The sequence below is a fragment of the Alosa sapidissima genome, chromosome 1, assembly GCF_018492685.1.
Source record: "Alosa sapidissima isolate fAloSap1 chromosome 1, fAloSap1.pri, whole genome shotgun sequence".
Classification (NCBI taxonomy): Eukaryota; Metazoa; Chordata; class Actinopteri; order Clupeiformes; family Clupeidae; genus Alosa; species Alosa sapidissima.
Window position 1 is genome coordinate 37571193 of NC_055957.1, and position 25907 is coordinate 37597099.

The 25907-nt window shown below is 42.2% G+C and overlaps 4 protein-coding genes across 5 annotated transcripts; 2 read left to right on the top strand and 2 right to left on the bottom strand.

Moving 5' to 3' along the window:
* Positions 1-351: 351 nt before the first annotated feature.
* sema4e (semaphorin 4e) lies at positions 352-8792 on the top strand. Its single transcript, XM_042062702.1, has 15 exons — positions 352-502; positions 2372-2692; positions 2919-3064; positions 3584-3646; positions 3744-3842; positions 4233-4332; positions 4506-4616; positions 5010-5161; positions 5647-5819; positions 6061-6217; positions 6446-6668; positions 6965-7092; positions 7398-7567; positions 7688-7740; positions 8108-8792. Exons 2-15 carry the CDS (start codon positions 2584-2586, stop codon positions 8710-8712), a joined length of 2289 nt encoding a protein of 762 aa, XP_041918636.1. The 5' UTR covers positions 352-502; positions 2372-2583; the 3' UTR covers positions 8713-8792.
* Positions 8793-8809: 17 nt separating this feature from the next.
* On the bottom strand, positions 8810-16065 carry cactin. The gene is made up of 10 exons (XM_042062701.1): positions 15783-16065; positions 14261-14888; positions 13753-13848; positions 13385-13530; positions 13114-13276; positions 12792-12906; positions 12412-12604; positions 11920-12036; positions 11362-11717; positions 8810-10252 (listed from the first exon to the last, which is right to left on the bottom strand). The coding sequence occupies exons 1-10, from the start codon at positions 16022-16024 to the stop codon at positions 9762-9764; spliced, it is 2547 nt and encodes an 848-aa protein (XP_041918635.1). The 5' UTR covers positions 16025-16065; the 3' UTR covers positions 8810-9761.
* A 3485-nt stretch (positions 16066-19550) lies between these two features.
* Positions 19551-21419, top strand: LOC121683926 (zinc finger protein 200-like). Of its 2 annotated transcripts, XM_042063909.1 has the most exons (3): positions 19551-20125; positions 20336-21145; positions 21344-21419. In XM_042063909.1, exons 1-2 carry the CDS (start codon positions 19786-19788, stop codon positions 21133-21135), a joined length of 1140 nt encoding a protein of 379 aa, XP_041919843.1. In that variant the 5' UTR covers positions 19551-19785; the 3' UTR covers positions 21136-21145; positions 21344-21419. The 2 variants fall into 2 exon arrangements, with proteins under 2 accessions (XP_041919843.1, XP_041919774.1); XM_042063840.1 differs by having other exon boundaries at positions 20336-21419.
* A 1529-nt stretch (positions 21420-22948) lies between these two features.
* LOC121683772 (collagenase 3-like) lies at positions 22949-25681 on the bottom strand. Its single transcript, XM_042063626.1, has 10 exons — positions 25536-25681; positions 25204-25445; positions 24972-25120; positions 24549-24677; positions 24265-24426; positions 24041-24170; positions 23800-23933; positions 23541-23700; positions 23354-23457; positions 22949-23240 (listed from the first exon to the last, which is right to left on the bottom strand). The coding sequence occupies exons 1-10, from the start codon at positions 25635-25637 to the stop codon at positions 23140-23142; spliced, it is 1413 nt and encodes a 470-aa protein (XP_041919560.1). The 5' UTR covers positions 25638-25681; the 3' UTR covers positions 22949-23139.
* Between the last annotated feature and the right edge of the window lie 226 nt (positions 25682-25907).

Genomic DNA, 25907 nt, shown 5'->3' on the forward strand with positions numbered 1-25907 from the left:
TTCTTTCTATCTTTCTTTCTTTTGTTCTCTCCCTCTATCCACTCTTTGTCTTACTCTTACTCTTTCCCTCAACAATACTACCATAAACACACCCATGCAGGTACTTGCACTTCCTCTTCGCTGTTTTTCCCCCATCCACATCCCTTGCCTTATGACGTGCACCTACCCACACACACACACACACAGAGACATTCACACACAAGCAGACGACTGTAGTGACTTGTCGGGGTGCCTGTCTCTGCATGTTGTTTGGTTGTTGCCGACTGGTGAGTGTTGAGAGGCTGAGTGGCCCCTCCTCTTGTGCTCCACTCCGCTCCATTCAGAGCCCAAGCATACCAACGCAGCACAGGCACTCTCAAAGGGCGTTCCTGCGCTAATGATTGCAAGATTTCTTGCAAAGCCAGCAGAAGTAGGAGGTTGGGTCATTTGTTTTGAACCACATTTTTTTACAGCCGGACTAACCTGATTCTACGTTTCTCTGTAGATGATAAAGAATGGGCAGGTCAGTACATTCTGTTTTCCTCTATCATTGTGTCCTTTTTTAGTATTTAAATTTTATTTTATTCTATACTTATTTTACACCTGTACACACAAATTAGAGGAAGGTTCTTATGTCAAGGTGTGTCTACTTCCGGAGACTTGAAGTCACGGAAGTCACGGCACTCTAACCAAATTCTGCACATTTGGTTAAATAACATTTACTGGACTGGCATTTACTAGACTGAATTACTGAATGGGTTTCAGGCATGCTTACACAGCTACTTCAGTTAAATGAATACTTTAAGATGAACAACAGCTTTAACTCTTATTGTTTGAGAAACAAATACGTTTCAAGTAGTTGTCTCTATAAACATGTCACTGCACTTTATGCTCTAAATTAAATATAGACTGTACTCTGTACAGTCTGTGGACTGTAGACTGAGCATATAAGGGTTGTAGTAGCCTCAGTACACAATCTTGGTAATGAACCTGCACAACAGTTGCCTTTTTTCCAGGTGTGTCAAGTATGTGGTAACCACTTATGCCATTTTTAAAACCTGGATTGCTGTTAGTGAGCTTGTGTGAGTGTGGCCCCTCCTAGCCCAAGGCGAGAGAGATGTGAATGAGGCATGTTATCATGTCAGGGGCGCAGCCTGCATTCTTGGACATGATGGAGCTCATTTCTGCTATGCAGCTCTGCGGGGATGTGGATCCAGGCAGAGGGAGAGGCTGGATGCAGAAGAAGTCGCTGTAGTGTTGGGCAGAGGGGCAGAGAATCCCAGATCTCCAATTAGAAAGTCACACAACCATTGAAATGGCCCTGCCTTAAAAACCAAAAGGCAACAATTTTATCAGCAAAATTCTGTAGCTGATGTTTTCAGTAAGGTCCCACCTTTGAAGGTTTTAGAATTTCTTACTAGCATAGATTTTTAAAAACATATTTAAGCTTCTATAACACACAATGCTCTGGCCATTAAACAGCCTGAAATTTGTTTGCTGAAACAAACAAACAAACAAACAACCATTGAAATGTAAAATGAAGAATCATATACATTGACAAAACATCTCCAAAAGTACATAGAGATATTTATTCTGTTCATGACTTGTTTAGCTCTATTGAACTGTACAGTGGAGTAAGTTGTAGTTCTGTACTGTTAGCAGTTAAGTGAACAGGATGTGAGTTTGCCACATTCTGTTCCATTGCATTACCCACGACTGCTAAAAGTGTCTCTACAAGACAAATGTCTCACACTTACTGTCATATTTAGCAGTGACAGACACATCAACTATATTGAGTTGGACTCCATCTGCAGAAAATCAATAATAGTTTAAAAGGTGACATGAAAAATTGATACTTGTATTGCTGATGCTCCTCACAGTTTTCATGCAGGAGAGTAGTGCATGTGTTGATGTTTCTAAATGAGTGGAGACCACTGTCTCTGTGGCTTACAGTCTCAGCAGGTGTTAGGGATTTGTCTCCTGCTAGACAGAGAAGGTGCAATGCACACCTTTGTGCAAAAGAACTAAAGTTACCTGGCAACGTGTAAATCACCTTACAGTGGCAACCAGCACATTATTTACCAATCATAAAATGCTCTTCATATCCACCTCTAGTGATGCAGCAAGGATTCTTTACTTGTGTTTTGAAATGTGTTGTTTGCAGCTCATAGATTGTTCAAGAGACTCTCCTTTGAGCAGCTTCATCACATACCGAGGTGCCTGGCAGGCTGAAATCAAAGTCCTCCTCGCACCCCATGAACAGCTCTCTGACCTCTCATTTACATCTCTATAGCGCTGACAGATATACTGCTGTTAGGACCGAGACTCCTTCAGCGTCCTTTCATTGCCTTTTCTCCGACTCTCCCTCTCTCTCTCCATCTCTTTCTCTCAGATGGGCTTACACAGGTCCCAGGCCTTTGAAGCTGTGTCTCTCTCCTCTCAGCTGTATATTTTACCATGGCTTGTCTTCTGAGCAGCTGTAGTGGAGGAGTCGACTGCCTGCGTCGTGCCCTGAATCACTGCTTTATCCGGAGCCACAGCTTGCCGACGGCTCCCAGGACTTTCACTGTGCCTTTGTCCTGGACTCACTAATGCTGCCAAGCCATGTACGTCCTGGCCTCTCTGTTTGTCCTCTACCTCTTCTGTTCAGCTCTGACGTCCAGCCAAGGCTGGCCCTTGGACTGTACTCCCCGAAAGACCGTCCCTTACCACAGTAAGTGCTGAATTAAGTTTCTGGTGTTCGTAGTTTCTCACATTTTCCCAAACTGACTTCAAGTGGTCCATGGACATTAGTTGTTATTGACACTGCTGTACAACCGGTTGGTGGATATGTTTCCCTCACGGGATCAAAAGAGTATATATACTTACTTAGATGGCTTCAGCTGCCATATCCCGGGCAAGTAAATCAGCACTGACTGATGGGTTTTTTGTGTAACTAGGTGACAATGGGAAACTGTTCAGGGAGAATGACGTGTGGAACTATACCACGATGGCCCTCAGAGAGGACCTGGGTCTGATCTTTCTGGGAACCAGAGGAGCCATTTTTGCCCTAGACATTAACAACATCAACAATAAGAAGGCCTCAGTAAGACCATCTGAGAACTACACTGGCATCAACACTGAATAAAGAAAAAAAGAATGAGTCTATGTTTTGATCACCTGTAATTTGCCTGTGTGTGTGCCCTGTGCTGTCTGGGTCTTCTTGCCTATCCAGTGCTTAACACCTATGGCGTTGCTTTGCCTTTATTTGGCTGAAGTGGTTTTGTTGACTACAGGCTCTGACTGAAATTCATTACCTTACATGGTCATATCTGAGATAACTTATTTTTTTGGTGTTAACTGACAAGGTATGATTGGATAATAGGATACTGAGGAATATGAATTGGAATATGAAGCACCCCTTTCTAAACCATTGTAAACCATCTGTAAACCGTCTTTGCTTCTTCAAAATAATGGGATTTGTGCTTTTGCCTTGTTAAATAATTCCAGAATCCACAAGATTTTTTTGTTAAACACCTCTGACTGTATGAGGGAATTATAGCTGAAATCTAGGCTGTGGTTATGATGTAAGAGATCTAGAGCATCTTTTGTGGTCACTGTGCAGGTGAGATGGGGTGTGACCGAAAAACAGCAGAAAGAATGCACATATAAAGGAAAGGACCCAGAAGTAAGTGGTTGCTGTAACAAAATTCTATGAAACAGTCCTACTGGAAAAGGCAAACGCCTAGTTTCTGATTGTCTATTATGTGCATCGTCTTCACCAGATAGATTGCCAGAATTACATCCGCATTCTGCATGGGACAGAGGATGGCAGGATGTATGTGTGTGGAACCAATGCCTTCCATCCAATGTGTGATTACATGGTGAGTTCACACACACAAGAAACATGTGGATGTGAGAGTTTAATGGTTTAGTCTCATTCTCACTTCTCAAGTAGCACAGTTTTCATCACTATTGTTAGCACTATTGGTAGCACATTTAAAGCAGCCTACCTCTTGCTTCCTGTTACATTTCACATGTGAAAAAGGGGAGAGGGGCGATATTTAAAAAAATGGTCAGTTTAGATATCTATTTTCTTCTGTTTCTGTGTACAGAAACCGTACATTGACAGCACATGGGTTTGACAGAGTACCCATTAGTTTTCCCTGAAATCTGGGATGCATGCCGTAGATATATTACTGCCTCAGGGTCCATCTGAAATGCGTTTCACATGCAGGCCAATGTTCCCACTGTCATTTGATTCTTTTTTCCAGAACTACACAGATGGGCAGTTGATAATGCATAATAACCAAGAGGATGGGAAAGGGAAATGCCCCTTTGATCCCTTCCAGAGGTACTCCTCAGTGTGGGTTGGTGAGTACAGATGGCCCCGCCGTCCACAAATGCCCTGAAATATCTCTCAAGACCTTTAAGAGCTCATAAAACCACCCCCTCTCTTTCTCCCTCTCTCTCTCTTTCTCTCTCTCTCTCTCTCTCTCTCTCTCTCTCTTTCTTCTCTCTCTCTCTCTCTCTCTCTGGTCTGTCAGATGGAGAGCTGTACTCAGCCACCTCCATGAACTTCCTGGGCTCTGAGCCTGTGGTGATGCGCAGTTCTGAAGACCCCATCCGCACTGACTTCAAAAGCTCCTGGCTCAATGGTGAGATGGAGCACCTTTCTGAGCAATGTTGCTGAGCAACCACATAAGCATGCGATCTGATTGGATGGTCATGATATTTTGCCCACTGATGATTAAAATACTCAGGAAAAATATGCCCAATATCAATGGGAATGTACCCAAACAACAACAAATAAGAGAGAAGAGTGAATATTCAACCGATTATTTGTCTGTGTGTCAGTGCTGATATGAAGACAACATGCATGCGAGGAGAGTCCCTGATAAGATCATTGTTTTATGTTCTGTTTTTTTAGCCACAAAGTTTCATCACAGCTCTGTCAGACCCATTTCTCTAAAATAGGCTACCAAAGAACTGACAGGAATACCAGTAAATGCATGATCAGAGACTTAACCTCAAGCTTCTCCTGGTTGCAGAGCCTAACTTCATCTACATGGACCATATCCCCGAGAGTGAGAATAGCCCTGATGGAGATGATGACAAGGTCTATCTGTTCTTCAGTGAGACCGCTGTGGAGTATGACTTCTACCATAAGCTGGCTGTGTCTCGGGTAGCAAGGGTCTGTAAGGTACTTCCCGCACAAGCTGTAATGGCCTATACTGAAATAAACTGTGGTCAAACAGTTCCTTGTTACACATATTTCCACGATTACACCGTTGCACCGTTACCCTTTAAACAACAAAGTGTGCAGTCTGTGATTCTGGCAAGAGGTTTTTGATATTTAAGTGAAATAATCTAATTGCCCTTCCTTTTTGTGCTCCTGCAGCAACATGTTGATTGGCTGGAGTAGTGTATGTTTTTGTCTGAGCCACTTTGTTTGTTTCCAATTCATGCGAGGACTATTTATGAGCATTGGTATTTTTTGAGTGTAAACACAAAACACGAGCAATTTACTGAATTTGACAACACAAATGTATCGAATTAGAATAATATGAAATACAGTTCCAGTGAACTGTATTAATGACAAGTCAGTTGAATGGTTATTTAAAACAAAAAAGTTTTTTGCAATTTGGCCTGACATGCTTACAGACCCGTTTCCTCTCTTTCCCATAGGGAGACTTGGGTGGACAAAGAACCCTTCAGAGGAAATGGACATCTTTTGTAAAAGCACGTCTGGAATGCCCTGTCCTGAAGTCCCAGTTGCCTTACTTAGTGCAGGATGTTTTTCGCGTGTGTCCTGCTGGCTGGACTACATGTGTATTCTACGCTATCTTCACCCCTCAGATGTACGTGAGCCGTTTCAGTTTGTTATTGTTGACGTCTGAGTAACAAATAAGAGTAATCGTCAATTCACTGAATGCATGCCTCCCCATGTCTACCACTAACCGTAACGTATTCCCATCAGTTTGATGGAGGGCTGCTTTATAAGCAGTCTTGCGGACAGTCTCTCACACTGTTGAAATAGAGCTGAAGAACCGTTAAGTGGTTTCGATGGTAAAGACAAATGAATTGTTTTTGTTTTGGCAGGCACTTTTCAGACCACTCAGCTGTGTGTGCCTACAGCATGCATGATATAAAACAAGTGTTTACTGAGGGAAAGTTCAAAACGCCTGTTACCGTGGAAACCTCTTTTGTGAAGTGGGTGATGTTCAGCGGCGATCTGCCCACCCCTCGACCAGGAGCGGTGAGGCTCGCTCGCCTGATACGTTGCCATTCCCCACCCATCCCTGTCCTTCTGATTTAGACTTATTGTTTTTTGCACTGAATGTTCTTTTATGTTAAAATTGTCACCCTAAATCATTCCACATTTTTATGCTCCATAAAAGGCTGACTACTAGATTGTTCTGCCCCTGAAAATGCACCCCTGATGTATTGTCAATATATCTCACTGTATTCATGTGAATGGTTGTAGTGTATCAATGGAGCAGCACGTAAGCAGGGCATTACTAGCTCTCTGGATCTGCCAGACAAGACCCTGCAGTTCATTCGAGACCGTCCGCTGATGGACCAAGTGATAGAGCCGATGAACAACCGCCCACTACTGGTCAAGAAAGGAGCCGCGTTCACTCGCATTGTAGTAGCCAGTGTAGTGGCTTTGGATGGAGCTACTTACCACGTCATGTTTATTGGCACAGGTGTAGATATCCACATACACATTGTATTTTTCTGTTTAGAAGTTTGGAAGTCATATTTACTTTAATGCCTTGTGTATTGGGTGTTAATGTGATATGTGTGGAGATTATATTATGATACCACTGTGTGCATATGTTATAATATTTTATTATATTGTCATTGTTATTAATATTATTATTATCAAATATAAATGTTAAATGCTTCTACTACACCACCTGGAGTTTACTTTCTGTCCCATAATCTGTTAAGAGAACAGGGTTGCTGTGGCCAAGTTAATAAGAAATGTGATCTCTTACAGCGACTGGCTCTGTGCTCAAGGCTGTTAATTATGCTGAGGACAACACTGAAGAGACGGCCATCATCGAAGAGCTGCAGCTCTTTCAGTCCTCGGAGGCAATCAAGATCCTACGTCTCTCCAAGAGCACGGTACTACATAGCTACTGCCTTACAATGATACACGGTACTACTGCCTTACATAATAACGATACACAGTACTACATAGCTACTGCCTTACATAATAATTAATGTATACAGTATGCATGGGTGGGTGCACAATGTATCTTAATTTTGGTGACAAATTCGAAAAAAATATGTTTAATCCAAATGATTTTGAATGTCAAGTAAAAAAACAACAGCAAAAAAGCACTTAGATGTTATTATTTGTATGATTATGATCCGATGTTTGTGACAGTGTGATGTACCAGTAACTCTGATTTTCACTGCATGTTCAGGGCCACCTGTTTGCGGGCTCTGAGGTAGGCGTGGTGCAGATGCCCTTGAGTTCCTGCGGGCGCTACACGTCCTGTGGGGACTGCGTCCATGCCCGGGACCCGTTCTGTGCATGGGACCTCGCTGCAGCGCAGTGCACCTCCCTCAGCCCAGTGGCCACTCAAGCAGACAGGTACCAGCTGCCAGCAGCCACACAACACACATTTCCCCATGTCTGTTGTGGGACTTGCACACTGCTTCCTTACGCTGCATTTAATCAAGCTCATTCTCCCTCTCTGATTCTGTCCCTCAGTAAGCTGATTCAGAATCTGCAGAATGGAGATGCCTCTGGCTGCCCCCCTCCAGGTAGTATACTTAGTCTGTCGTTGATCTTCATTACTTTATTAAACCAGCAATTAAGCTCCATGATAATTCTGATAATAACACGCTCAAAGTAACTTAAAGTGTGATTGACAATACATTTGTGGGAATGATTTTCCAACAGTGATAAGTGTATGCATGTGAAATGTCTTGTTTTGGACCAGTGTCTTGGGCCCGTGTCCATTTAAACAAGCAGCTAGTGGACGAGCTGATATGTACTCCATTTTCTGAGAGCCATTATGTATTGTGGCTTTTCACCTTTGCAACTGAAGGAGGGAAAGATGCCTGTTCTAGATTTCACTAATGATGCATCATGGAAACCCCCTTACACTTCCTCCTTGTCCTTTCACAGAGACGGCCAAACTGGTGACCCGCACCTTTGTGCCAGGCAACAACGTGAAGCTGGAGTGTAAGCCCATCTCTAACCTGGCAAAGCAGGACTGGTATGTGGGCGATAAAACCCTGGTGCTCTCGGACAAGTACAAAGTTCACAACGACAGCCTGATGATCCTCAACGCCAGCGCGGCCGACGCGGCCAACTACTCCTGCTGGTCAGTGGAACGCTCCCATGAGCATGAGTACCGGTGGCAGAAGGCCAAGTACCAGCTCACCCTGGGGACCAATGGGGACGGACGATGGGTGCTCCCCACCTCCCCTCAGGCCCAGTCCAGCCGCCAGCATCTGGTCAGCTTGCAGATCTTGGTGGTCTTACTGTCCGTCATGCTGGCTTTACTAGTTGCATGGAATTTCTACAAAGGCCATTTGACACTGCCCTGTAAGATGGGACGAGGACAGGCTCACATGAACAGCAGCAGAGGTGAAGTGGCCAACACACAGCAGCCATTGCAGCATACCGAGGAGAAAACCTCAGCCCCGGTGGGTAACCGTAACAACAACCACGCCAACCTGGAGAACACCATCTCAATGGATGGCCATGATGACGTGTCAGTTATTTAAGTTCTGGGGGGAATTCGCTCATCCCACATACATTTTTATAAAAAAAAAAATGTTGAGTCCAACAAAAAGGGGCCTTTTGATTTTTTTTTACTTTTTCTACTTTATCGTACATTACTTTTTGATTTTTGCTAGATTAGATGAGGGTGTGCATTTGTTCAAGAACTTTCACGTTGGAAAAAAAAAAACTTTACAATTTCACCATGGACATTATCTTTGAGCGGTATAAAATTACTGACTTCTGTAGGGAAAACAATATATAATCATTGCATTTGTAAATGGATTGTTTCATTTTTTCTGGTAAAATATGTTTTGTTATAAGGTGGGTTGAGTGTGGTGGTGAATTGTGAAGTCAATGCTGTGAATGGTTAAACAAGACTTAAATTATTTGAATCATTTGTCTGAACTTGTCACTCTAATTTTGTAAAATATAAAGCAACTCTACAAAAATCCATAAATTCCAAGTGCCAGCACCACACATTTTGTTCTGTGTCTTATTTCAAAAACGCTTCAACTTGGATATAAGAGATTTATGACCGAAATCTGCAGAGGTGTTTGTGTGCAACACATATAAGGACAGGCCTAGAAAAGATTTACAAGTGAAAATTTTAATTACAAATTTAGAAAACATAAGTATTACAATGTGGAGGAAAGGAGCGATATATGGGGCACTAGAAGCAGAGCTGTACCCCCTCTTGGTGTTGCCATAATGCTTTACTTTACCCATGAATTGTGACTAAAGGCAATGAGGATCTAGCTGCAAAGGTAGCAGGTACAGTATGCTGCCCAGCACTGCATTGCATCTGAGCAGAGGCCAGTTTTAGAATTTCAAAGCCACCTGAGAGGTTGACTGCTGATCAAAGCCATATTTTGCAAGGAGGATATTTGAACAAAACATAACTACTGTGCTGAACATTCTAATGTTTTGCATCCTCTGTCCCTTCAGATACATACAATACTTCCTATCACATAGAAGGACTGAGTCACAAACAGAGCCAGCCTTAAGTTTATTACCGCTGCAACATAAAATACAGTCTCGTGGTCCACATGATCTATCTTCTGTAACGGTACCTTTTGAAGTGGAACCATAGCTGGAATATGCCATTGGCAAACTGGCATCGGAAACCGTGGCGATGCGAGTACTCCCACTCACGGTTGACAATCTTGAAGGCAATGTCCTCATACGGGGGTCCAGCGTGGAAACGGAGGATGCCAAAGTCCTTGTTGTCAGGGCTGGGCTCCAGGAAGTACTGCGGTGTGGACCGCTTGTCGATGAGGTCCGGGTAGAAGATGTTGAACTTGTAGCCCTGCACAATCTTGGGCGGCGGGTTGTCAAAGTCGTAATGGGTCTGGTTGTATTTGTTCCACTCGAAGCCGGTGTGCACGCGGTTGAAGAAGCGCGGTTTGCGCGGCCGGTACTTGTCTGCCCAGAGGTACATCTTGCCCGTGAGCGGCAGCTCCACGCTGAACTGGGCCTCGTCCGCTCCCATGCCCTCTTTAGCGCGGCGCACAAACGCATCCTCAGCACTCTCACTGGCATCACCTGACACAGGACACAGACAGGAGACATGATCGGGGTTAAAATAGATACAGGGATGTACAGGCTAACTGATGAGCAAGTTGTTATCATTGTTAAAGGCCCCCTTGGTAGGATTAGCTATATTTCCCCCTCTGCTGGAGCAGTTGTGCATTTCAAACTGTGGAAAAAAGTAACGATAAAGCACATGGATTTGTTTACAAGCTAGCAAAACAGTCGGCAGAACAATCTGGATGTTACAAGGCAAGAAACGTTCAAAAAAGTTCAAAGTTTTATTTGGGAGCAAAATTGTGTTAATCGTGTTTGATTTCTTGCAGCGTTACGCAGATCTGGTTAAACGTGATACATGTTTGTATTGTAAACATGCATCACCTTCAGCCAGATATGTGCAGCGCTTCAAGAGGTCAAACTTGATATATACTGTAAGCATGATGTATGTACGACTGAGAGTATGTTATATTTATGATATATGCTGTTGTCATGATGTATGTACGACTGAAAGCATGTTATATGTATGATATACACTGATGTATCGACGGAGAGTATGTTATCAGTGTTTCCCATACATTGACTTATTTGTGGCGGCCCACCACAATATCAACATTGACCACCACACATTGATTTTCCAGGTTTTACTAAATTGTGCTTAAATCTGGTTAGCATCATAACAACGCTGTGCTAATTTGTTAAAAACTGTTGCATTTAAGTTAATTCCTACCACCTACCACCACAAATAGAATTTAATTCTGTGGGAAACACTGTATATGTATGATATATATTGATGTATCGACTGAGAGTATGTTATATGAATGATATATTCTTTTTTTATTGTGACTTAATTAAATTACTGGACAAAATCCAGTGATTTAATTAAGTCAAATAAAAAAAGAAGCATCCTAATACAGAACTCATATTTACCTATATATATGATTATATTGTATATGATATGTACTGTAAGTATGATGGATGTACGACTGAGAGTATGTTATATGTATGATATATGCTGTAGGCATGATGTATGTACGACTGAGAGTATGTTATATGTATGATATATGCTGTAGGCATGATGTATGTACGACTGAGAGTGAACATGTGAGCTGCACAGGTACACCCACCTGTGACCTGTAACTGGCGGCGGGCGAGATGGAGGCGATGCAGGTCCTCGTCCAGCTCGATGACGTGAGCGTCCAGCGGCAGCTCAGAGTTCTGCAGCAGCACCGGGCTATAGCGGCCCGAGTCGTATTCCGCCTGGCTCTGTTGGATGAGGTCGTCCTCTGTGAGCACTGACTCAGTCGCTCCGCCCTCCTCTCCCTCGCCCTCCTTCGCTGTTGATGTGGACGGCCCGTCCTCCGCCTCCTTCTCACTCCTCGGAGCTCCCTTGTCCCCCTCCTGGTCCTCGTCGGAGGCCCCGGGCTGAGAGCTGCGGGACGGCCCCGCCTCGGCTGATGCCGCTGGCTGATCCTCTTGCATTCTGGGAACCCAACAGACAAAAACATGTCTTACACAAGAAAAGGCAGTCTGCAGAGACACGGGAGCATAAGACAAACACATCAACTGTGTGTATCGGTACGCAGTTTTCATCCTCTTCCAGTTTCAAGTCCTTATATGCTTGTTATGGTGTAGGAAGAAAGACAGTGAGAGAGATCGAAAAACAAAGAGAGAAGCCAGCTCACTCTTGATCATCCGGCTCCTCTTTGATGATGGGGAAGAGCGGCTCACTCTCCACTCCTTGCTCCTGTTTGAGTTTGTACAGCTTCTGCCTCAGCACCTCCTGATGGCGCTCCCTCAGCCTGCAGACACCACAAAACACACTCACACTCACCTTCATTTTCACACACGGACTTACACACTTCCCATAGCACTGTGGGCATGTGTTCGTAGCCAAATTCACTGACCAATCTTCTTACGAGGAGCAAAAGTAAACATACTTTTTGAGACGACTGAAATCATGATTACATAATTGAGATTGATAGAACTAAAACATGTGTGTGCTTCATCGATCATACCAGTACCTGTTATATACCCATTACACAATATTATACTAGTCAATTGCACTTGTCAGTTCATAACAGATACATGCCACATAGACATGATAGGACTAAGCTTAAAGGTGGCCTTTGTGAGACCAAGCATGATGTCCCCCGGTGTGAGTGCATGTCACTCACCTGGCACGAGCCATGTAGACGCGCACCTGCTGCAGCAGGCTCTCCCAGTAGCCAATGTCCAGGTTGGAGCCGCCGGCGTGGATCTTGGTCTCGATGTTCAGGTGCAGGGCCTGCAGCTGGCTGTAAGTCTTCCCCCTGAACACCAGCTGGACGTCTGTGCTGACTGACGTGTTGATACCTTCGCGGCGGTCCCCTGGGAGAGGGTATGACACAATGGCTTAGAAACAACAATGCAAAACCTTTTACCGAAATATAACACATACTATCTTGTGAATTATGTTTAATAACATTACAAGTACTTTTACATAAAGAACATTTTCCATATATAATGTGTCGGAATATTAAATGGGTTAGCCTTTATGTGCTGATGTTGACAGTACCAGGTCCTTTGCCTGAAGCTTCTAATTTGCGAAGTTTGCTGATTTCATCTTCTGTGATGGTGGTCATGTCCCTCCAGAAATCCACATTCTTGCCTTGCTCCAGCTCCATGTAAATCTGTAAAATCACATGGAAACCAGATGATAATCATTTCATATGAGCGCCTGCTACACATACACATGAGACCACTGTGTACATCTCTGTAAAACCACGGGCAAATAAGTGGGCAGGACAAAGACAGATGAACCAAGAACCCCCTGATGCCATTCACAGAGACCTGATTCATGACGGCCTCAACAGCATAAGCTATATATAGACACACACCTTTATGTCCTCCAACAGGTCATCCATGTCAGTGACGGTGAGGCCGTTAAGGAAGGTGTATGGTTCGTGCATCTCCACAGCCAGATCGTCGTCCTCGGCACTGATATATTTGGCCAGCAAGTCGATGGGCTTCGCCCGACCATCCCGGATGCGGATCTTAGACCTGCATGCACATCAATGCCCCAACATGCGTATAACAGTCAGTCTCAGGCAAGTTATTGATTTTGATAGGATTGAGCGTAGTGAGGTTCCAGGGCAGTGGGTGGCTTACCGGAGCTTGGCCTGGTGCAGGTGGAAGTTGTCCTCCTGCTCGGCCCACGTTTTGAAGTGCTCTGCCTCCTTCTCTCTCTGCAGCATCTCCAGCTCCTGCTCACGCATGGCCTTCTCGCGTTCCCGCTCCAGACGCAGCTGCTTCACCTGCAACATGCGCACCCCAAACACACCACTTCAGACCCTCAGACTGAACACACCACTGACACATTATACACAAACAAGGTTGCACATTCTAAAGTAACTTCCTCAGTATTCATGAGTAACAATACAGCAACAACAACAGCTGCAAATGATATTACGTGCAAATTACCATCACATATAAAAATGCATTAGACTAGGTTAATCATTTGCATCAAGTTTGCAAACCTTTTGAAGCTCTCTGCGATTGTCCTCTTGGATGCGTTTGTTTCGGTCCTTCAGCTCTTTCTCCTTCAAGTGTGATATTCCTTTCAACTCCAAAGCCTAATTAAGAAATCAAAAAGAAGCTTGATGTCAAGCAACACAGTGCAGTTCTTTTACCTCAAAAGAATGGCTTCAAACTGATTCTGATGCTACAATGACTATATGGCAAATCAATTCTCTGACATTGCCAATCCAATGATCAGGTAGGATTATGAACCTTTTAGTTGGTTTTGGACTAACTGTCTTCGCACTAAAAGGCTTTGATTATTGACGACACCAAAGAGCATAGATATCAATTTGTTCACAGTGTTGCTGTAATATTTAAAAGAGCTTTGAAACCACTCCTCTTCAAACACATTCTTTATATTGCTGCCTTGAAACGATAAAAAAGGACATCAAATGTTATATGTGACTCACTGAATACTTAATATGATTACCAGTAAATCTACAAACTATAGGTGAAATCAAATACCTTTTGCCATTTGAAAGTTCCCAACAAGTTGTTGTCACCAAAAGGATTGTCAGCATTTGTATAGCCCATGTACTCCTCACTCCAACCCATCTTCTCTCGTTTCTTCCTCTCTTTAGCTTCTTTCTTAGCCAAGCGTCTGGCCCTTTTCTCCTCAGGCGTTTCAAGAGCTTTCATCAATTCTCTCTGTTTTCTGTTCTCTTCCTTTGCACTTTGGGCCTGAGACTCCGACTTGCCACCCCTGTTGGATTCATCGGAGGATGAAGAAGAACCCGACACGGATCGTTCCCGATGATCCTCTCTGTCACGACTTCTGCCATCTCCTTTCCGGCCTCTGTCCTGCCTTTTGTCTTTGGTACTAGAGTCGTCGCTCCTGTGCCCTCTTCCTCTATCGGGACTTCTCCTCTCTCTGTCTCTGTTCCCCCACTGTCGCTCTCTGCTGGGAGATCTGCTGTCTCTATTGGCACGCCTCTTGTCATGACTACTTCCTTCACGGTGTCGCGGTCTGTCCACGCTAGAATCTGACCCAGATGGAGATACACTTCTGCTTCGTCGGGCATCTCTACTAGACTTCTTCTTGTTCTTCTTCCTCTCCTTTTTGTTCTTTCCCCTGTGGTCATTTGACTCTGCACTATGAGTAGATTGAAAACGGGGGTTAGCTGAAATTTATATTAGTTAAATGTTTCAAGTTTATTGCCATGTTCTCGATAATGCCACATCATTTATCAGTAGGCCGAATTAAACTCAAATTAGACTCTAAGGAATCTCACATTTATAGAGTGAAGTCTGAAGTGAAAAAGTGAAAATGAATAATTTTGCTCTGGTATAATAGTCAAGCACTGACTCTCTCTTATCTTCACAGAGAGGTAAAATCCAGACACACCCAAGTGTATATCAGAGTAAAAAGTTTGTTTTGGTGCACTGGTGACAGTCAGGATAATATCTAACTACCTAACTAGTAATGTTCAGGAGGTACTTGATGAACGGATAAATGTCCCCGAACATTATTAAGGTAAGATTATAAGATCATTAAGCTTTAGGTGACTGTGTTTGCTGGATTGCTGACTAACGGCATAAGTTACTAGCAAGCTAGTTACAACTACGTCTGTTAAACGTACCAGTTGAGTTATTTATTGCTAACATTAGCTATTGATAGGTGTAAACTATGGCTAACATCTTGAAATTAATGTCACTTCTCTAAGGTGCGCCGTGCTTGGCTGTCACCCGTCAAACGTGTCAAAATAAGTTATAATCTGATATTATTCGCTATCCGATTTTATGGACAATATGTGCACACAGCTTGATATTATTTTGGACAGTCCCGCATTTGATTAAAATCTGCACCCTCAGAAAAGCAAGCACGAATTGGCAAATGAAAAATCTCCGTGGAAATATCTTTTCCGTGTCGTAAAACCCTTCAATGCAATAACTAGTTAACTAAGGAAATCATTTAAGGTATTCTGTGCAACATCCTCAGATAACAATAAACAAAGCTCGATAGCTGAGAATTTAACGTTAACCTTACCTGCTTCTGTTTTTAGATCTTGGGCTTGGACTTCTCTGCCTTCTACCGCTGTAGCGGCCTGCGGACCCACTGCTGCTTTGCGAACTGTCGCTCTTGGACCGCACTCGTCTTCTGGTGTCTTTGCCCACTGAGGAATTTCTTCTTGACCTTTCATCTGAAGATTTAGATCTACTGTGAGATCTTTTCCGCTCTTTATCAGTAGAACGAGACCGTGGTCTTGATCTACGACGGCTGGACTCCATTGCTTGGCTTCCTCGAGCGCTTTTGGGTCCTTAAAGATCTATCGTCGCGTAAATAGGTTGCCTATAGTTGCATAGAAAGATATTCTGAATTTCTTGTGGTGTATGTGGTATTTGAGTGGTAACATTAATTCTAGTATAGTCTAGATTTCATTTAAAAAGAGTGTTTTAATCATTACTAAGGCCATTACTGAGTTCGTCTATACCAGGAGACCTGATTTCAATCAGGCATATATGTGGTTTTCCACAATGGGACTTGAACCAGCACTGGACGCGGTAGACAATAGACATTATCTTGCTTTAGCCGATTTGTCTACTGTCTATGGATTTGGCCTGTTAAATAGGGATATTTTAGAATGTAATGCTAAAAAGTACACTGAACACCCTATTTAACTTAAATAATTATGCAAACATGGATGCTATCTCAGAACAACGGAGGAACTAGGAAAAGAGAACACACGGAGCACGGGAGAGGACATGGTGATCATGTGCGAACAAAAATAAAATAATCGTTCGCATGTTTAAAATAAATCGTTAACACGTTAGTGTGGCTATCACAACCTCCAGTTAAATAGCACCAGAGAGGGTTAAAGTTAGTAATCAAGAATCTTTGGTAGCACTGTAATAAATACGTAGTAGGCCTAAGGAGGCTACTCCTGAGACAAATGGGGATAGGGACAGGAAGTTAGTCTGCTTGTGTAGTAGGCTAGGCTACGTTTCCTTGATGAGCCTGTCACCCGACTGAAGTGATAGGCTAATAATATAGGCTATGAATGGGTGAACAAGATTGTGAAATTGTCCCTTCGAAAATTAATCTAGGTGTAGGCCTACCACACCACCTGAACATTCAAAATGCCAAAAATAGGTCGAAGAGATGTAGGCTAACATGATTCAGATCCCAATCACAATTTCTGTTCCTTGGTCTAGCCTTTTCTTAAGAAGAACACATTTGTTAACCCTGCAATGCATGGAATGGCAGAGGAGAACATGTCCTTATAAAACATGCATCCCCCAACACAAGTAGGCCTACTGTATTTATAAACACCCTCCAGTAATAGGTAGCACGGGATCACAATTTTCAAACAGTAACATGTGGTCTGTTAATAGGTCCAGGATCACAGAGTTTGACCAAAACCTGTAAAATTGATTTTAAAAAACATTAAAAATGAATTTTCCTTTTTCTACGTGCAAGTGGCTAAATTTTGTTCAGCAGGTCTGGAAGCTTAGGACCTCAGGTCCTACAGGTAGACAGGTCAGTACTTAGTTTGCTTACATACAAGGTGATTGCTGGGTCTGCACCCACTTTATTAAATGCTTTAATAAAGGCTTATGTTACCCCCGGCTGCTGCACTCGTCGTATGGCACTGCCACACCCACGGCAATCCAGACTTTTCAAAAAAATATATCTGTGGTCCACCGATGGTGGAACAATCTGCTAAGTCTCATCAGAGAAGGGGCATCCCTCTCTGTCCTCAAAAAAACTCTTGAATACACAACTTCCAAGAATACCTCCTCTCCTAGCACTTCCTACAACCTCACACACCTGATACAAACTCTTCCCTCCTCTACCTCCGTCCTCTCCACTTACGTCTCTTCCCTTCTCTACCTCCTCTTCTACCACTTCTCCTACCACACTTGACTAGTACTTAATACAGTACAGTATGTGGCCACCCCTATCCTCTACTGACAGATGCAGTGGTAATTCCTAGCTACATGTACTCTCCTCTGAATTGTAGCTTAAATGTTATTCTATTGCTGTAGCTAAGTGGTTATGGGTCATTCTTGGCAAATGGTGCCATTTGAGGATGAAAAATAATAAAAAATTGACTTGATTTTATCTGAAGAAGGACATGTTAAACTATGAGAAAAATATATTGGGCCAGCTCAATAACAGTAACGGGGTGGATAGCATGTAAAGTAATGTTAAAAAGTAAAAAGTTTAAAAGTGTGTGTGTATGTGGGGGGGTGGGGGGGGGTACTGAAAGTAGAAGTACAAAATACTAGTAAAAGCTTCGAGCGAGGCCAAGTGCGATGACAACCCCCTCCCATAGCTTCCCAAGCTCACCTTATCCGGCCACAACATCCACGTCTCATCCTCAGTCACAAACCTCGGTGTCAGAATGGACCCTCACCTGACTTTTTAGGCCCACATTAAACATCTTTGCAATACCTTCTTCTTCCACCTCAGGAACATTGCAAAACTCCACCCCATACTCACTCTCCCCGATGCCGAAAAACTTTCCTGTCCACTGTCCACGCCTTTGTCTCCTCCAGGCTGGACTACTGCAACGCACTCCTCATCGGGATCCCCAGCAAAAACATCCAGCAGCTACAGTACATCCAGAACTGTGCTGCCAGGATCCTGATGGGAGTGCGGAAGTACCATCACATCCATCCTCAAATTCCTCCACTAGCTTCCTGTCCAGTACAGGATTGAATTCAAAGTTTCCCTTCTGTCCCACCAGTCCCCCCCCCCCCCCATTCCTCCTCACGCCATCTCCGCTCTGGACAGGCCAACCTCCTCCAGCCTCTGAGGACAAGGCATCAACTATGGGCGACCGCGCCTTCTGTTCAGCTGCAGCCAGTCTGTGGAATGCTCTCCCTGTCCATCTAAGGGCCCTACAGACTGTGTTTTAAAAAAGGCCTTAAATTCTTATGCATAAGCCCCATTTTGAGTATTTTGCCCGACATTGTACATCATCTACTTAGGAGATCATTGCTCCTACATACTTTGGCCTATAATCAAATGCCTGACCTCTTTGGGAAGCTTAGACACTGTAGTTTCTCGGACAACGATCAGAACTGTGTGATGTACTGACACAGAGTTACAGAGGCTAGAATATTATTTTCTCATTCTGCCGGATAACAAGCATCTCTGAACTGACCACATTTCAGCCCTCTAGGTCACTTGAGATGAATTATGTGCAAACGTAGATCAATGAAAACTACTCACTTAGACCATTGTTTTTTTTTTTGTAAAATGCCCTATGGAAACTCCCCATAGGACTTTTGGTTATCCAAAATGCATACTGACAATCAAATGCTTACTGCATATGAACCCCTTTGTAGAAGCATAATCTTGGTCTCAAATGAAAGGTAATACATTGAAGTTTCATGCTTGCATTTTGATTATACTTCAGGGGTTCTGATATGGAATGACTACACTAAATATGGAATAATTACAAAAAATTATAAATCTTTATAATTTCTATTTTTAATTAAATTGGTGGATACATCTGCATAACTAATATTGGATCAAATGACATGAATATTTAATTTCTATGGATTCTTGTGAATATTTCAAGACCCAATATGCTATATCTAGCATATTGTTAAAACCCATCTTTTTAGAAAAGTCTATGGCTAAAACTACTATTTTAATGTTTTTTTCTCTCTGTTTTCATGCAAGAGTGAGTGGAAGGCAAAAGACCAGATATAAAAGGACTTTGAGGAAAGAGAAAAGCCACAAAATGTTCGTCTTCTAACTCCGAGCCTGTAGGTGGCAACTATTGTATCCCTGTTGGTCTGCATCAAGGCAGCTATAGTTAGAGTAAGAACTGAAGGAGTCCAGTGAACGACAGATATGTAGCATAACCTTAGACAGGTAAACAATTCATACAGAGTAACGTTTTTATATTGTTTGATCAGCGTTGTTTATGCTGCAATGGTTGTAACACAGTGTAGTTGAACAACAGGAAAGTGGATCGATTAGCCATCATACTTGATAGCAAGTACACAGCATAATCTGGTCAAATTGTGGAAAGATGTCGGCAGTACAGTCCCACGTTGCTCTTATTTTGGATGACTTGGCCAAAAAGGCTGTTGCTGAAATCATTACATTGTTTGATAACACTTTTGCTGCATTCATCGAAGAACTTTGCAAGAAACAGAATGAAATCGATCACCTTAAAAAAAAGTTGGTGTCACCGCAAGATGTGAACACGGCGGGAAAGATCGTGCATGAGAAGCCTTCCGTGTTGTCTTATGGGGAATTTTCAGTCAATCTCCAAACGCCGAATGAACAAACTGATTTGGAGCCGAAATCTAGTTCTACCGTAGTCACTCAGTGGGACTTCCCTGATGAACAACAATATGATTTTGAAGGTAAGGAGTTTAGGTAAGCCATAGTCTAACGCTACGCTTTGGCTATTGTTTTTTTTTCTGGTAGCAGAGACAGAGAAGTCACACACAGAGCAGTCCAATGTTCATCATTTCAGCATAAAATACATTTTTCAATTAGAAGCATGACATGAAAAAGTACCACTCTAAGGTTTTATTCAAATTAACTTCACATGACGTGTGATTGTACTGCAGGGGTCAATGATGATAGTGAAACATCTCCGTTGACTGAGGAAGAGGTGGATGACACAGCAACAGTGTACTCGAGGGATCCTGTTGATTGCACCAGGTCTGAGTATGGGGATGGTGAATTTGGTGAGCTGGAGTTTGAATTGAAAGCAGCTGAGGTGGACCGATTAACAGAAGAAGCAGAGTCGGGTACGCTGGTGTTGCGCCATAGTCCGACCTCTAACATTCATCACCACAATGCAAATTCATCAATACCAAGAAAGAAAAAGGTTGGAAGACCAAGGAAGTCGCCCAAAATAGGTGTTGGAAGACCAAGAAAGTTGCCCAAAATTGCTGTTGCAGAGACCACAGAAACAACTATAGCAGAGACACAAGAAGTTGAGAGAATCCCAGCTAAGGATATCAGAAGAAGGAGAAAAGTAAAAGTAACCTCCACCATGACTTGCCAAGAGTGCAAGCAGGTTTTTTACCGTCCAAAGGATTTCATCAAGCACCGTTTTAGTCACAAACAGAAGCAGCTACTGACATGTGAGTGGTGTGGGATCACCTTCCCTTTCCAGAGCCAAATGCAGAATCATATTCGTATTCATACAGGAGAGAGGCCTTTCACCTGTAATGTGTGCGACAAATCCTTTATTAGCAAAGGCCAGCTTAAATCACACATGTGGTACCACAAGTCAAAGGAAAAAGGGGAATCCTGCAGCCTGTGTGGGGCAGATTCCTTAGAATCACTTGAAGGCTACACACTTAGAAGACGTTCCACAAGACCATGTGCCAAGTGTGGCAAGGCCAAATCTGTGATTTGAGAAAGATTTGGTGAGTTGGTTATCCGTACCTCCAAAAATCCCATTATCCACTGAAGCTTGATAAATAACTGAAACGTGTAAATGAATTGTGTGTATCTTTCCATTTCTTAGTAATTTCCTTGAGACAATTGCTGCAAAATGAATTGATTTGATACTTTGTTCACTCATTCATTTATTTTTTATGAATTTCTTTCCGTCTTATTCACAGGTGTGTTAACATTGACTGTAAGCTCAAGAGATCTTTGTTTTCATCTAAATTCATATTAAACTAGAATGAAACTCTTGTTATGTTTGTTTACTTTCTGCAAAGATGTATTGTCTAATCAGTATATCAGCTGTCTAAGAAATGTTAATTATTCATCTCTTCTGTTTACCCATGTACAGTACATAATGAATTGTCAGCTTCCCTGATGGCAACCTAACTACAGTATTGCAAAAGGAACATAACCTTCAGCAAGAACTAGATAGCAAATCATTATTGCTAACCAGTGCTACACTTGGGTAAGGTTATACGAGAGTCATTCAGTCTCCTTTCACCCAATGCCTCTCACCTGACCATCTCAGAATTTCCTGAAAAAATTCTAGTAAAAAGATACACTTCTTAATAAGAAAAATCCAAAATATTAACTATTAGTCTCTACTGTTAATAGTTTTCTCATTAAAAAAAATATTGAATGAGGGGCATTTTTTTGGCATCATACTCTGAAAAGCCCTTTTTAAACAGCAATATCTGGAAAACTATCTCACCTGTAGCCTTCACAATGTCTACAGTCAATATCTGTTACTAATAGCATCCAGACATGGAATGTCAGGGGTGTAGCTCAAGTATAACCTAGAATGGTAGGTACTTAAACTTTTTCCAAAATTTGGCTTGGTGAAATAAAATAGCACATTTGAAGAGTTGTTTAGCCCCCAGTTTTTCAGATAGAATACTTAGATTTTACAGTAAGCGTCCCTGGTACCCGGTTAAACACTACACAATTTGGTCTCTTAGATGATGATAAGTTTCACAGATATTAAGGCTCAAAAATGAAAAGAAAAAAAACCACCTCTTTGCCCAACTTCAGAGCCATATTCCAAAAAACTGACAACAGGTATCAGGTCCAAACATACTTTTTTGAATGATCAAAGTCTCGTTTTTCGAAAAAGTTTAAGTACCTACCATTCTAGGTTATACTTGATCTACACCCCTGACATTCCATGTCTGGATGCTATCAGTAACAGATATTGACTGTAAATTTGAAGGCTACAGGTGAGAGAGCTTTCCAGATGTTGCTGTTTAAAAATGGCTTTTCAGAGTATGATGTCAAAAAAATGACCCACATCCAACTACGACAGCTAGATTTGGTTAAATTCCTGTAGCTGAAGTGACAACGGCATACAGTGCATGGAATTGTTTCAGCATTAAATAGCTTGTTAGAAGTGTAACAACGTGGAATGAAATTGTGTTTCTTCAAGGTCAATGAGCAAATATAAACATAAAAAGTATTCACCCCCTGGGATATTTCCCCTTTTTCCTGCTTTTGTAAATGTAATCTTGATTTTTTTTTTTACACCATACTTTGCTATTACAGGGTGGTAGTCATCAAGTGTTGATGCGCATGATTTATTTGGCAGTCATAGTGGCTTTGAAGCATGGGGTATATGGCTTGGCTATTATACATAATCCAAGGATTTCAGTTTTCCTCCCATATAAACACTCCTCATTTTGAAATAAGGCTTGCCTACTTATGTTTTGATACTGACATGAATATTCCTATTCATTCATTAATATGATACTTAATCCCCTTTAATGATGGAAGCCATTTGAAGATAGTGTACCAGACATCCATCTTTATTGAACAACTTTTCATTCAATTTTTCACTCAATTCACAACCATGCATGCCATTCATTTCACATGAATATCATGTAAAATAATTTACAATTTTAAGTGTTCAACATACCATCAATGTTACCTTTGACATTCATAAATCAAATAGAAAGAATAGGAGTGTATGTAACACCTAACAGCTAAATACATAGTTTGTGGTCAGCTTCCGGTAGAATTTCCTGGTCCTGTAGTGGTATTCATACATCTTGGGGCCACTGTAGAGGTATGCATAACCTGCAAAATATTTAGTTGGAAAAGGTTGAATAATTCTGAAGTTATGATCTTAGGCTAATCAACATCTGCAGGGTAACTTGTAAGACCGTTATATAAATCCAATTCTTGCATACCTTTGAACATGAAAGCAGCAGTCACTTTTCCAGTCATCCTACGAAAACTAGCTGCCACCAGTTTAGGATATCCCTCATCCATTTTCTTCTGTATTTCATCATAGCTGCAGAGCAGAGCCAGTTGTCAGGATACAGCACAACTAATAGTCACTTTGTACTTGGAATACATTTGATATGTTGCATATACCTGTAGTAGTGCTTGTCAACAAAGAACAATGTCTTGCGGCTGACAGGATCATGAAGTGCAGCAGTGATGTACTTCACAGAGTTTGGTAAACCCATGCTGGTTATGCTCTTGGGATATCCCTTTTCAAGGACCTGTCCATTCAGTGACCAAACCTTTTGACCTGGAGATATGTAAAGAGTTTCTATAAGCGACACTTGTTGGAGAGAGAGGTATAAACAGAAACTGTTAATGACACTGCATTGTAGCATGTAGTTTGCACCTTTGAAAATGAACACTGTCTGAGATTGTGGATTTTCGTAGGCTGCATCAATATTCTCTGGGACATCAGGGAAGTAGTTACTCATTAGGGTTAGTTGAGGATTTGGTCTCAGTGGATAACTCCGCCAGATGAATCTTCAAAAGGATTAATAAACACTTTTGTTTATGTTATGGTGTACCAAGTTTATAGACATCAGATTGGATAGGTTGATGTAGTCTATGTGCTAAGTCAATCTCAGTACCTGTCCTTGAAGAATATCATCTCTCCACGCAAAGTTGTGACTGCATCAAGCACCATCTTAGGATCACAGGCGTTAGGTGTAGTGGGAGGCTTAGGATCAGGGTCTTCAGGGTTCACATCGATGTTTGGGCCTGTTCCCAAGAGAGTAAACTTGTGTGTTAAGACACCGGATTGTGAGAAAACAAAATCCTAGCTAAACTGTGAGGGCTCCAAATCAATGCTTACCATAAAGAGACTGTATCCCCGTGACGTCATCTGCTGACAACACAAAATTGTCAGGATCTCTGTCAATGTACATCGGATACATGAGGGCACCAAGGTCCTGTGAATGGCCCAAGCCCAACGAGTGACCAAACTCATGGGCAGCCACCAAGAACAATATGTAACCTATGGTAAAGATACAAAGGAACATTAAACATGTTTGTTTCACAAGTTAAGCGTTCAGCAAATATAACGAGAAAAAATCTTAGGCAATAAATTATTATATAGTTATATGTAAAAGAATTTACCACGAGAGGAACGGTAAGTGAAAGTCTCATCATCATCAAAATGTGCATCGCCTCCAATTCCAGCAGATGGTGCAAATGCATGAGCTAAAGTATTACCTGGCCCATCGAAAGGGTAGAAATCACCATGATCTGAAAGCAGAATAGGAGGCAGAGAATCAACATTTTGCTGACCCTGTGTCAGTTCAAGATGCTACACAATACTGACTGTTGTCAATAGCCTATGTGATGAATGCATATGATCTGATTATCTGATCATTGTTCACACATATTTTAAGCAAAGTTGTAGGTGTGTTAATGTTAATTTAAGTAATTTTCTACATACAATGTGTTCATGCCAGCTAATTTAGCTTTTTAGGTAATTTATCCAGAAGGGTGTAGAAAATCATCTGGGGTGTTATTGATGTTATAAAAAACATGTTTTACCTCTTTTACCAAAGGACACCATGATATCCGCTATGCCACTGTGGATGCGGGTAAATCTCAGGGGGGTAACTTTTGCCCACACTTGTAGTGCTCTTTCAATGGTGTCATCCACTTCAGCCACAGTCATATCAGGTGTGTAGTTTTCAATTCTAAAAACAATCAATGCATTAAGGGTCACCATACATTCAGTGCTGTTATATGAACAAACCAGCTATTTTCAAATGCATTTCACCTGTATGTTAACTTGTTGGAGTTCCATTTGAGCCCTTGACCAAAAATGGAATATTCAGCAACATCAGGAACTCCACAGCGAGGCTTTTTCATGGCCTCCAGAGTTTCAGAGTTCAGCTTTCCCGTCACACGGAGTCCAAGAAACTGTTGCATCTCACGTAGTTTCAGTTCCTGCAGGTTTGTTTTGTGCCAGGGAACTGGATCTTCTGGCTCTTGCAAGTCATAGAATCGTTTCAGGTACCTCTGTAAAAGAGACAGAAAAATGTCAACTATCAAAAGTTGTCAGTGCTTTTGACTGTTGCCAGCCTTCACAGAACTTTCTGCATACTGCACCTCTGCCATGTCCTCATCTTGCTTGTTAAGAGCTGTTGATATTGGACTGGAGTGAGCTGCAATCACCAGACTGAGCAGGACACACAGAGTGGGATTCTTCATGGTGCTTTGGTCTTCCACAGGTTACTGCTGCTCTTGTTTTTCTGCCAGGTTTTTATACACTTGAGCAGGAACTATTAAGCCACTCTGTGGGTTTGTGTCACATGAATAGCCTTTAGTCATCAGCATCCTGTCTAACAACACACCCACCTAATAAAGGTTTGTGACAAAATGATATCTGCCAAAATGCTATTTGTCAGAAACGGAAATATCAAATATGGGCATACTCTGACCTATAACCAAGATGAAGTCTCACAATAGGTAATTTCATAA